The sequence below is a fragment of the Platalea leucorodia genome, assembly GCF_965183815.1.
Source record: "Platalea leucorodia genome assembly, chromosome: Z".
In the NCBI taxonomy this organism is placed as follows: Eukaryota; Metazoa; Chordata; class Aves; order Pelecaniformes; family Threskiornithidae; genus Platalea; species Platalea leucorodia.
In genome coordinates, this window is record NC_138858.1 from 946212 (window position 1) to 959538 (window position 13327).

General features: G+C 46.2%; 1 protein-coding gene across 8 annotated transcripts in view; it reads right to left on the minus strand.

The window, feature by feature from the left end:
- The window catches only part of WDR7 (WD repeat domain 7), a 147755-nt gene that overhangs the window by 31804 nt on the left and 102624 nt on the right, over positions 1-13327 (minus strand). For all 8 annotated transcript variants that reach the window (XR_014230650.1, XM_082335893.1, XM_082335888.1 and 5 more), the window contains 3 exons: positions 6177-6294; positions 5206-5355; positions 4479-4561 (listed from right to left, as the gene is read on the minus strand). Coding sequence is in view for 7 of the 8 variants with exons in the window: in XM_082335893.1 (XP_082192019.1) it covers positions 4479-4561; positions 5206-5355; positions 6177-6294 (351 nt within the window). In the remaining variant the exon portion in view is untranslated. The remainder of the gene's footprint in view (positions 1-4478; positions 4562-5205; positions 5356-6176; positions 6295-13327) is intronic.

Here is a 13327-nt window from a genome sequence, read left to right on the forward strand (position 1 = left end):
TTCCTTCCTTTTGCAGCCATCTGCCTCATCAATCTGCTTTTCATATTCCTTTGGTCAGTGGTGGCCACGCAACTTATTTATTTATTGTTGAATAATAATAATAATAATAATAATAATAATAATAATAATAATAATAATAATAATAATAATAATAATAAGTTTCTCATTTATTATTAAGACAACAAAAAGGAGTGCTTCGAAGAAAAACCAAAAGCTGTTGGTAAATAGCTAGGGAGCAGGAGAGGCAGGAGGCAGTCACGAGAAAAAAAGCAGAGGAGAGAGGTAGTGCTGTGGGCAAGCCGGTACCCGCGGGGGCTGAAGCCCGCCGGGCACGGTGAATAAGGCCCGGGACTGGAATAAGTGAGCATTTGCATTTTTCACCATTGCATGTCAAAATGCAAACACCTCCACCATTAAAGTGGTGCCCCAGGTGAACTGGGAGGGGGCTATTTTAAAGGCTATTTTATATAGCCAGCAAATTCAGGATTTATATATAAACTTATAAAAAAACCCACACACTGCTTGATCATTACAAGTAAAATGGACTACAACAGAAAGTTTCTATATAAAATGTTTTATCTCCCCATTAATTCTATCACACTACTGAACGGGCACAGTCCACTTGTCTCCTCCAATACATTTCGGAAGAGAATATCCCATACTATTACATGTGAGCAAACAGCATTTCTCTCCTTACGGCATTTAAATGCCCATTTAGACAGAGCGCCGAGTCAGTATTTTTCTTTGAAAAGAAGAATCCATCAGACTACATAACAACAGAGGGTCTGGGGGACAAAAGCTTCAAGGAAATAGATGTTTTTGAGTTTCATTTTCTAAAAAAATTCCCCCTTAAACTGACATTCAGTTGTCAGCCCTTTAGCCTCATTCTTTATCTTTTAGTTAGCTTGGCATTGCTACAACCACTCACAGATTTAAATATTTTAATCCTCTGCACTCCTTTCTAAAGGTCTGTATGGTAGAGTTCAATAGCGAATGATAGGCCAGCACACATTTAGACTATCCTACAAATTCATTTTTGCAAGCCTAGCTGGTGCATCCATATACATTGTCGGCATCTTAATGGAGACCCCGCTCGGAGCGCTGCCCCATTACTGCTCTGCAGAGAAACCTCCGTCGGCCAGCAGACCATTGCTTCCAGCTTTTGGAGGAACTCTGCTGGAACCGCCGGAACCGTGCTGCTATGGCTGGTTCCAGCTAATCCTCCGCAGTAACGGACGAGCTGTGGCCTGCACAGAACCTTTCCCCCATCTTTTCCAAAGGAAAACCGGGTACGTGAAGATAAAGACGGTCCGGTGTCCCCCCGCGATCTCCTCCCCGCCCCAGTCTCTTCCACGCGCGCCTTCGGGCCCTCTGGGTGTCGGGCAGCAGGCTGACCGCCCGGCTGGCACGCTGCAGGGCGGGAACCCGGCGTAAGCAAGCTGGGTTAGCGACTGGAAAGGAGAACGATCTCTCCTCTTCCACCAAATACTAGCGGGCACGCTTGGAAACGGGGCTGCTGGGGCTGGATTGCCTTTAGCCTGATGCTGGAGCAGCCAGCAGCAGCAGCACTGTGGTTCGGTGAAGGCCCCCCAGCTGTTTTAAAACCTGAATATAGCCATATAAAACACTTGTTATTTTAAATTGAATCTATCTTCCCGTGTGAGAGTAAGCCGTTACACAGACCGCTTTAACTCAGCAGCTAAACTCATGTACTAAAGACATGACCTGACCAAGCAGAGGCCATCAGGGACCACTCAGCTGTAATGCAACTGCTGAATCTGGAAAATGCTCAAACAGAATTTTGCAGCCTTCAATATCATCCTTCACAATTTTAAAGAATTCAGAAATATTTCATATTTGTCGCATTGTATTTCAATGCTTATTTTATTTTGATAAGAAATGGATTCGCACAGAGCATGCCGAAAGGTATTACGATCCTCTATAAAGAACAACACTTACGGGAAAAACAAATAGGCACCATAATCATATGCTGTAAGACACGATATCCAAAAATACCCACGGCCACGGATTTACCTCATCACCACCCATCAGGATTGAGTCACGCTCACAGCAATTAACAGCATGACTGCTACATTTGTACAACAGTAAAAAAAATCCTGAAAACCCGAGAGGAATGCTAATCAGGTACTTTAACCCAGCACACCGCAGCTCCCAGCCCCGGGTGTAACGTGCTGCTGAAACAGGGACGTCGCTTCCAGGAGGCCGCAGAGGCACCAACAGTTTGCCGTTATAACCACGAGCCGGGTCCTTCCACAACGTCCTCCGAGGAAGAGCTCGCACACCCGGCACCGAGACACCTGACTGATTTTGCCACAACAGGGGTGCACGCAATGCAGTGCAGCCGAAAGAGCACTGCGATATTAAAAGAATTAACAATGGGATTCTGTCAAAGTGCTTCCACTTGGAATCTCTCCAGAGATTCAAGCACTCGCTAAAATCTGATGAAAATTTCCACTGGGCTGAACGATCCCATCGGGGGGGTGCTGTATCATTTTTACAATGGCTATAACTATGTAGAATAGGCAATATGACTAGTAATTTAACAAAATTTTAAGATAATGTAGAACTATAAAAATACAACAGGAATAGGGAGATTTTTGCACTAATTCCCACTTACCCTTGCGTTTACATTTTAAGGCAAGCCTTTAAAGTATCGGGAAGAAGGAAGATTGCCTCTATCAGTATCCTACCTGTCAACAGGATAATTGTTCTTTTCTTGAAACTATTCAATATTTTAATAGCTTATTAAATTAAAAGGTAATGGTCGACAGATGATTATTATAATTTATTGGTTGTACCAGTTTAACAGTATAACTGCGATATTTATCATAGTCTAAAGGTACTGTAAATGTTCCCATTTCATAAATCACATTTTACTATGCAAAAGTACCATTTGAAGCGTGAAGTAGAACTAGCCCAGGACAAAGACGACTGACCAGGCCGAACTCCCGCCGAAGGGCAGCGGGAGCCGGCGGCTGAACTGCGCTCGTGCCTTTCGCGCCCTCCCAACTGCCAAGTCACCGACAACGCGAGCACAAGACAGCCACTGCGCTTCCCTTGCCCTTTGATTTTGTGCAAATTCATACTTGCTATTTTACCGAGCTGCCTGTCGCCGCAGATGGAGAGCTTTAAACGCTGCCGAAGCTGTTTCCACGCGCCGCAGCGCGGGGCGGCTCTAAGCAGCCAGCACTGCTCTCCACGCTTTGCGAGGTTTCATTTCAACCGAACCTCCTGCGCCCAGCGCGAGCATCCCAGAAACATTTCTAAAACCGGGGGGAGAGGGCGAGGGTGCTACTCGCTGCCTACGACGACAATTTTGGAGCACAACCTGCTCCCTCGGCGGACGCCTGGGAGACAGCCAGAGGGCAGAGAAAGCAAGGCTCTAGTCCAGGAAGGCACCTGGTACTTTCTGTTCCTTATCGTCTCCATTTCACTGACCTTTCCTATGGGGTGGCACTGCTACGTGCCTGTGCGAACAGCTCAGAAGGACCTGGAGGTACCTGGTCAGGAGATGATCTCCTCCGATAACTACGCCCTCCTGCCAGCTACTAGGCGGATTACAGCAGTTAGCTATTGCCATAAAGGAAATAGCATTTATTCTCAAAATTCTCCATAAGAGCACATTTCGGGGAACAAAACACCGTCAGGTTTAAGCTTCCTATGAATGAAAAGTTTTTTTGCTATTTGGCTAAACTCCTGGTACGAGAGCAGGCTTTGCTGAAGGACTGTGCTGCTGACAACAGACCCCGAAACGCGAGTAACGAGCTCCTGCTTTGACAAGCCCTGGCTCCTCAGCGCGCCGGGAGATCTCACTCTGACCTTACCCCGGCTGCTCGCGGCTTGGTCTGAGCGTCCTAATGGACAGCAGCCAGCTGCACGGTGTTTACGCAGCCACCGCGACGCAGGCCGCCCGCACGGGGTGTCTCCGAATGCCACCACGCCCCCCGAACCACATCCTTATTTTCTGCTGTCCCCATTTCTTTGTTCCCCAGTCGCTTTGATGGTGGCAGCTACGGCACTCAGGCAGGCTGCGCATATTGGAATCCAACTTATTACTCAAGTACCTTATTCTCATTTTTAACGATGAAGATATTGATAAATCCTTTGGAGGAAGCTGCTCAGCTTGTGTGGCTGTTCTAATGGTAGCTAGGATATATGGAGGGGTAGCGGGACAGAATTTCTCATGAGATTACACAATATTTTCCTCTTTATGGACTTTTAAAATATCCAGGCTTCAAGGAGTGGTTAATGCTTTTCTCTTCTGATGCACATCTCTGTCAGACGTGGCAGAGAACTAAAAGCCTACAAAGGCTTACGGGTGAGCTAAAACCACTCTTCTCATTTGCTCTTTTAAGTGGCAAGAACCATGTAAAAGATTGTTTCGCTCTTAAGTAAGAAATCCATCCTGCTGGTGACCCTATGATTTACGTGACAGTATTCTTGGAGGAAGAGCTCACCTGCAGATGGCTGGAAAGCATTCCTGAAGACCCTTCTTCTTAACTAAAGATCCTTCAAGGCAATACATGATGATGTCCATAACCTTGGAAACAAAAGTTAAAATCATTTAATGTACTGTATTTTATGTTTCATAATACAGGTTCTAACAGGCAAAACTAGAGAATTGCTGTGCCTGACTGCATCTTAGATATCTAACTTTAAGATACAACTGGGATAAAACAAACAAGAACTGTCTTGCACGTGATAAGAGTTTACAACAGCAATGGTACTGGCAACTGGAACCAGAGTACCTGTGAAGAGTCATGGAACAACAAACTACTGGTAGACATAAGCTATTGGAGCTCTGTCAGTAGCTCTGGGGTGAAAAAGGCCTCTGGGCATCAGTATCAAAGTTACAAATCCGTTACATCATCTGTACCATTCTTCAACAATATTCATCAGCATCAGTGAATGCAGCAGATGAAAACATCCACGTGATCCCCCAGCGTGTCCAAGCACAGGGCCACGAGCACGCCATACCTCCAGCAAATTCTCTTGCTTGGGTTTTTTCTCCCACAATGCAATTTAATGCAATTTAAATGCAATTTAAGCTCTTAAAGTTCAAAAAATGAGCTGGGCGGTATACAACAAATCCTCTTCACACACAAAAAGGTTTATGGTCTCCAGGCTAACACATCATTCACTGCTGCATCAAACCCACAAGCAGATACGGCAGAGCAGCCTTACCTCCACAAGAAGGTCCACAACATCGGTCGGCATCTTCTCAATAAGTATCTCAATGACTCGCAGGATCTCTCCTTTGGCCCGAGCGAGGGTGGTGGTGTGAATATTCTGCTGAGACTGCGTGTTCGCTGCGAGGGCAGTGTGTCTGTGCACCTACCAAAGAGCAGGGTTACACGTGGAGACTGTGACTCTCCAAGTATTCTCCACCTGTGCTTACTGTTATACACATGTGTTACATTAAGAAAGTCTGTACTCTGCAGAATGCTTTGCTTTACTTTGAGACCTATGGATTACTCCTCCCTCCCCCGTTACTCATCATCCATAGAGTCACTAACGGTTATCCTTGATGCAGTTTTTAAACAAGGGCTTACCTGCTTTAAGTAATTTTTAATCTCATAAAACTAAAGGTCAAGATAAGCAAATGCCTGGGTCTTGATTACATGATTTTCACATACTCGAACATCCGTCTTTAGGCATTAGGCAGCTGCTTTATAAAGGTCTTTTTTTGGCCAGCCGCTGAACACGGTCCATCCTATTGCTTTAGCTCAGCCAAAGCTCCAGGCTGCATCTGGGTTCACTCAGACAGACCGTGCCCAGCTCCACTAACCTCACAGCAGCGTCCCCTCCTCCTCGCGCTCCAAAGCCCAGGGCTAAGCCTCCACTCCGTTTTAATTCATACTTAATGGGGTCACGCGTGCATCGCTTAAAGAAAGCGGGATTTTACAGGTTGCTATTGGAAGTTTCTATAACCAGGGTACAACAAATTAAGACAGACACGATTCATCAGTTAAATATCGCTCCTGCCGTAAATACTGGGCAATTTGGATATCTGCAGGCATACAAATATTACACTTGCTGTCGCCCTTTTTGGGGAGGAAGGGAGGGACGTTCGATCCTCTGTCTCCATTTGTAAGCCTGGAGCCTCACAGCTCGGGGGGAAAGCTGCGGCAGCCGAGGCGACCGGCCCTGCTCACCTCCTTGGCGATGGTGGTGATGAAGGCGGGTGGTCTGGCGGTGGCGATGAGGGAGAGAGCGTGCCGTGCCGAGCGGGCAGAGTCGGCGGCCGGGCTCAGGGGCAGCCCCATTGTGATGCTAAACAGGCACCAGACAAAGAGGGGAGAAAGAAAAGGAGCATTAGAAATATAGAGTGAAAAGATTAGAAACAGCTTATAATGTCAGTTCAAGGTCAACGGGAGCACTCAAACAGTTAGAATATAATGGACTTCCAACAATGAGCAGTGATTAGGAGTCAGGGTGTTCTATCATCAAATACAAAATCGAATAATTAACCATGAAGATTGAAAACAGTATGTGCATCTGTCCAAAGTGTTAAAAAGGCCTTGTTAACAAATTATCTGTATGTGCTGAATACATATCACCCAACTGAGGACAAGGCAAACGAAGAATGTCTCCCCAAGAATTTATGGTTTATTCTTTCACGACATTTTAAACCCAGGCTGAAAAATACCCTTTTCATAGTAATTCTCCTTAATTCAGCTAAGTGCTGGTTATAGGAGAGCAAAACAAGAAGCTTCTTGAAGAACGAAACCCACCAAATCTATTTGGTTTAATTTTCTTTACTGCATGACTCAGTTGCAGCAGCATGATGAGATGACAGACAGCCCCACACCTTCTGCTTTCTGATTCCTGAAATTATTCAAATGCTCTTCAGAATTTCTAACACTGAGGTTTTCACTGCAATTCTTTGAATCACACCAAGGGATTAACTGGCATCTAAATTTGCCATACACAACGCTTTTATTTGGTATGACAAGATAAATGCAAGAAACAACAAGGTAATAACAAGTACCCCATAACTATATTAAGAAAAATAAAACCTAGTATTTGGTAATTGAGAGAATACGTACCTGACAAAGAAGATACATAAGCTTATTTTTGTCTGAAAGCTTCCTTTCTTAAACTCGTACTATTTAACTACCACTGGTGCGTACGTCACAGCAGAGCCCGGTTTCGTTAGGCTGGTTGTACCTTATCCAGCAACGCCTCAAACCCCTCTGCACTCCCATCCACGGGCCACCCAAGGCGCTCCGAGTCCACGGCCCAGAGCACGGGCACCTCTCCAGGCTGGCGACTTCGTGCCTTTAGTAAATCAACCTGACGCATAACGATACACCTGATCTGTGTCTAAATACAAGAGTACGGGACTCGGCAGCACGCAAAGGCACTCGGACGACGAGGGAGGAGCGGCGTTGCGGCCAGGCAGTATTTCAGCGCTGGCTTCGATGCACTGCAGGCACACAGGTCTCCCTGGGAGAGGACATTTGACCAAGGGAAACTGCAGCAGTGTGGGGGGAAGAAATGCTGGGGAAAGAGCTATGGGGAAGACAGGGAGGAACGTGCTCCGATACGGAACCGGGCTTTGACGGGGGGGAGGGAACACCTGGGGAGCCGTGAGCATTGGGATGAACCCGAAACATTCAACCTATCCCACCGAGGAAACTCTCTGACATGACTTGCAGCAAGGAAAGAGACCACAAACCAGCTTGCCAGCTCTAAAACATTTTAAACTTTTCCTATAACATACAGTCTGATCAATCCTGCTGCTATGAGCGCACTTCCACCAAGCAGCAAGCAGTAGCCCTTGAAGGCTTTTTAAATAAAACGAAAAAAAGACAAAACAAAAGATCATTTCTTTTGGTTATTCCTGGTATCAGTCCACCATTTGAGTATGCTGCAATTCCTCATGGATTTTGCTAAGTCATGAAAAATGATCTTTGCGAATGCATTAAAACCCCTCCTCAGCTATCCCTTCTCTGTGCTGGTTTGCTTAGAGATTAAGCAAAGGTATTAACCTGTGAACAGCATACATAGGTTTACTCTTTCTCCGTGGAAACGCGGGACTTTCCCGCACGCGGCCATCGCCGTTTCTGAGGCTCAGGGAGGGAGCGGATCCCCCACGCCGCGCAGGAGGTGGCTGCTCCCCAGCACGCATAAGCGAACGGCACGGACCGGCCCACACGCAGGCACCGAGTTTTAAAGCAGCTCCTACACCTTAGCTGGTTATAGTACTGGTATACGTGAAAGCTGAGTGTTAATAAAAGCGAAGCTTTTCGTTAAAGCAACTCTGTCATTCAAGTGCACGTTAACAATACAAGGTAGTTTTATTATATGAAAAAAGATACAATCTGCAGCTTTCTCTACCATCGGTGTGATTTCAAATGGTTTAATGCTTTGACGGATGTACACGAGATAAAAATACATCCAATAAAATGAGTACCAGTCCAGTGAAATAATCTTATCTAGAATCTGCAGTTGCAGGAGATGCCACGCATTTCCAAACGCCGAGGCTGGCCCCGTTGGGTAAGTTACGGCTGGTTACCGCGTACAATGCGGTGACAAGAGCGCGCCAGAAAGCGCCGCGAGCGGCCCCGTGCCGCCGGCAACCCCAACCAGACACCTCTCGTTCCGCAGCCTTCGCGCGCCCGCGCAGCCCCGCCGCTGCCAGAGGGATTACTCCTTCGAGTCAGGGCTGCCGCTTCCAGCTCTCCCGCTGCATTCATGTTACACGTTTGATGCTATTAGAACGGCCGAACGGGGACGTGCGGCTCCAAATCCCCAGCCCGCCCGCGCGACTTCAGAGGCCCAGCTGCGCCCGCCTCGCTCAGCGTACCTGGGAGGCAAAGGGCCAAAGGAGCTTTGTACTCCTCCAGACCTGCTGGGCTGCCTGGCGTAGCCCTTACTTACACCCTCGAGGAGCCTCGAGGCTTCTTTAAACCAGAAAGCTGCCAGCAACCTCTATGGCAGGCAGGCCACAGAAAATAAAAGTGGAGTCATGGAGAAGAGTATAATCGTTCCCGACTTCTATCCCTTTAGCATCTCTATATGCTTCCAAACTTGTAAAAACTGGTTTATCAGGGTCAACAAAGTTCAATCTGCTCTGAAACCAGAGTTGGACACAGCTTGCTCTGAAAAGAAACGAGGGAAAGGAGAAATGGAAACAACCCAAAAGACGTGGCAATCGCAATGCACGTGCCTCGTATTCCAGGCGCACCAAACCCCCCAAACAGCACAGCCGCGGCATTTCCATCACACTCTGCCGCAAAGCCCATGGAGTTCAAACCCACAGGGCTCAAAGTGGCAAGAAAAAGCATCAGTTCTCTTGTTCAAACTCCAGAAATATTTGGGTTAGTCTGTCTGTTCGCCTTGTGACAATAACATCTGAGAGCTTCTCTTCTTTCAGGCTAAACCAGAAAAATGACTTACCTTTGGCAGAAGTTATTCGGATGCTTCTTAGGCTAGACTTTACAAGGACAAGATTCGGAAGCAAGACGGGAGGAAATCTGCATTTCCAGAGCCAGGATGAAGAGCACAAAAGGTGGGTTTTTTCCCCCCAACACTTCAACAAGGGACACATGTGAAAATGTGAGTAAGAAAAGGAGCGTGAGGGGGCACTTCCCCAGATGCGCTGACAGCCTCCCCTTGGGCCCTGCTTGCAGGGGCTTCTCTTCCCCGGTGCTCTGAGACTGGCTTTTTTTGTAAAGAGCAACAGAAGTGCACAAACCCAACGGCTTATTGCAAGGTCTGTTTATGCTCTTGTAGAGGATTTAGGTAGCATGCGGCACCTGACGTGTTACTTTACTTATTTCTTTAATTTAGAGAGAGAGGTGTCTACAGAGGACAACACATTCTCTGTTTCTTCTTCTTTTTTTTTTTTTTTAAAGTGTCCTTAAATATAATTCTCTATGCAATATCTGATTTTATGTTGTGGAAGCTTACAAACTAAATACTTTGCAACAAAGAACTTCAAGGTTGTTAATGCATTCTCTGCCAAATGAACTACTTTTCCAGAGCAACAACAAGAGGAGGCACGGATCACCATTTTACAGACCTGAATTCGCATAAATACAAACCAAAGTTTGTTGTCACTTTCTTCCCCACTCCTCACCATCATCGTATGCATTAAAATGACTGAATGTGAAAACCAATAAAGTCTCTGCAACAACAAAGATGCCCCCACGGGCCTTTTACTTGTAAAACCACATTTGAATATAACTTTAAAAAATCCTGTACGGATGGTGCAGACAGAAGTGATGAACCAGGACGGAGGAGGTATCGGAGCCAGGCTTTCAGAGGGGCTCATTATCTCCCGAAAGCGAGCAAACCCCCAGCGCCTCAGGACTTTTTTCTCTCTAAAAAGGCTTCGTGTTTCTGCCAGCAGTATTTTTCCTTACAGGGTGCTTGGTAAAGCGTGCGTTTTCCTGAAAAGCAACAGGCTTTTCGTTCATTCATTAGCACAGCTCAGCAGTGGCAGTATGTGGGCAGAGATTACCCCCCGGGGCGGGCCAGCTGCTCTGCACTGTCCTCTTTCAGAGCCAGCCCTGCGCGATGGGACGGGCACACCGCACCAAGCCCCGGGACAAAACCGAAGCAGATGCAACGCTAACGTACGGGGGGAAACGCTGCCTTTCACACCCAGGCTTCTGTTCTTGTATTGATGAGTTTTAGGACTTCTGTACGTCCAGCAAGAGCCGGCAGCGCGTGCTGTCCCTCTTGTCCTCATCCTGCCCCCCGACTTCCCACTGCACCGTAAGCAGACGTTGGAGGAATCACTTCTGTTCGTCTAACAGACAAAATGGATGCAGCTTGTCCTGTAACGCATGCCTTTAACACCAGAGATGACATTCTACCTGCGAACCACAGTAAAAAGCTTAGATTTATTACTGTATTTATTTGTGCCCTTGATTTGTGCCTTTTAGCTCATTTCTAGGGGGCCAGTATCCTGCATCATCAGGGAATGATGCTCTCCCCCTTCCCAAATCCATCACCAACTTCCCTCCCTCCAGTAACCTGAACATCTCGCGTTTTTTGGGAACCGCTACACTATTCGAATAATGTTTTCAATGAAATACAGATTATTTTAAGAGATAACATGTTTATATGTTTAGCACAAGTTATCACAACGTCAGAGTAATGTTTATGTACTTCCCTATCTACCAAAAATAAGGAAGATGCATTCAAAAAGCTGACTCTTAAGACAAGTGGGGAAGAACAAGCTCCCTGGGCAGAGCTGTAGGTCATACCGAGGAAAAAGGCAGGCAGAAAAGGTTTCGATGGCGGTGAACAGAAAATGTAGCAACTGGACCTCTACATTTCTTGACTTCCATAAAGCGATGCCAGATGAAAACTTTGTGGGACTACCAATGTGACATTTCAGCATAAAAGGTAATGGTCTTGATTAATCTCTCTTTACTACCTGGACTCAAAGGAGGAGGCCAAGCACTGACCCAGCTGGTCGCCCCGAGATCCGAGCGGACGTGTTTCCCAGGGATCTGCTGAAGGGTGCAGAGACGGGGCCGCCTCGCCTTTCAGGGAAAGCCGCTACTCTGCGAACTGGCCATTCAGCCCCCTTTCTCTCCTCTGGCCGGAGGCTTCGCTTTGATGCCCTGAAGCCAGAGGGAGGGGAAAGGGGAAGACGGGTATATCCCATCTTATTTAACAGACACCTCTACATCAATACGCCTCAACAACCCTCTTGTTGATAGAGGCAGCCTTGAAGTGGTGGCTGAACGAACGGGAGGAACCAAACTCCCTCTGCGGCATAAAGCCGGCGAGTGTGGTACTCCTCTTCCTCCTCCTCTTCCTCGTCCGCCACGAGAGGCTGCAGGTGCCGACGGACTGCTGCCCTCCGCGTGGTACAGCTGCAGCTCATCCAGCCTGGGCTCCAGCCTCCCGGAATCCGAGCTCTAAACCAGAACCGACAGGGACACAAATCCCTGCTATCTCCAGGTTTAAATCATTTCTGTAGTGGCAGCGCGTGGTAAGTTGCCACAGCACCTTCAGGACCAAGTACCCGGCTCACGTTTCTCCTTTAAAACCCTCAGTTTCAGCAATTGTTTACGCTACATTCTAAAAATGTTCCACCAACACTGCAAACTAGGGATGTCCCTACTATATATCCTATGGCTCTGCAGATAGAACCCATAAGAATATAAAAGTATAGTAAAGTTTTCCACTAAACACAATCAAAACTAAAGAGATTCAGCCTAATTATTTTAGTACACAGAGAGAGAGAGAGAGAGAGAGAGATAAAAAAACATATGGATCGATTAGAATGCAATTTGCTAATTTTGGAATATTATATCACCATCTATATCAAACTGTAGCTTGTAATTTAAAGAGCAAAAAATAACAGACAGCAATGATCCCTATCATCATCCATGCCAGGAAATCAAAGCCTAATAAATGCTAGAAAAATGCTCTTAATCCTCACAACTGAGCAGTTTCATTCGGTATGGCAGGCTAGCACAGTATAATCTTTGGGGACCAGGATGAACCGGGAGAGCGGAGGAGTTATAAATACCTGAGTTTTGGATAACAGCTCAGATATTTATTTAATTCAGAAGGGAAAAAAGAAAAACACTGCTATTTTTTTTTGGTCAATAAATGTGAAGCGATTTTTTTTTTTTTTTTAAAGCAGAAGCTTGACATAAAAGCTCTTTCATAAAACGTCCTTAACATCAGGGAGAGAAGCCAGGCGCTGTTATTGTGTACACGGTAAATCAGGCACAAAAGGGGCAGCTCAGCAGGGCACCGGGAGGGTAAGATGCACACTTAACCCCCTGCACACATTGTTGCTCTATTTCTTTCCATCTTCGTCTGTCTGCAGTCGGTACTGTATCTGTCATGAATGTAACAGGCCATTTTCAATCTAAATCTTGTTATGGATTAATAAGCAAACACTTTCTCGCTTATTATGCAATTTATCATGATGAAAATTGCATTGGGCTCCTCAAGGCTACATGCTGATACATTCATTTATTCAGTGCTCTGTAGACAGAGAGCCATACTAATCTTTATGACAGCTAAGGCTGTAATCGCAAGATGAAAATGACTTTCTGAAGAACTGTGTTTGCTTGGCTTCTGTAAGTCTGCATTTACATACAAGAGGGCTTAGGAGATTCTCCGGGAAGGCGAGCGTTTTGGCTTCTTTGGGCACACTCCAAGAACTAACTGAAGTTCAGACAAATAACAGCGGTCACCCAATTTGTACGTATTTCTCCAGAACCAGCCCCCTGCAACACACGGCAATCATTCATTCTTTAAATCTTGAGGAAATTAAGACTGCTATATAAAATTGGTCCTATCTGCCTTAGGATAACGTAAA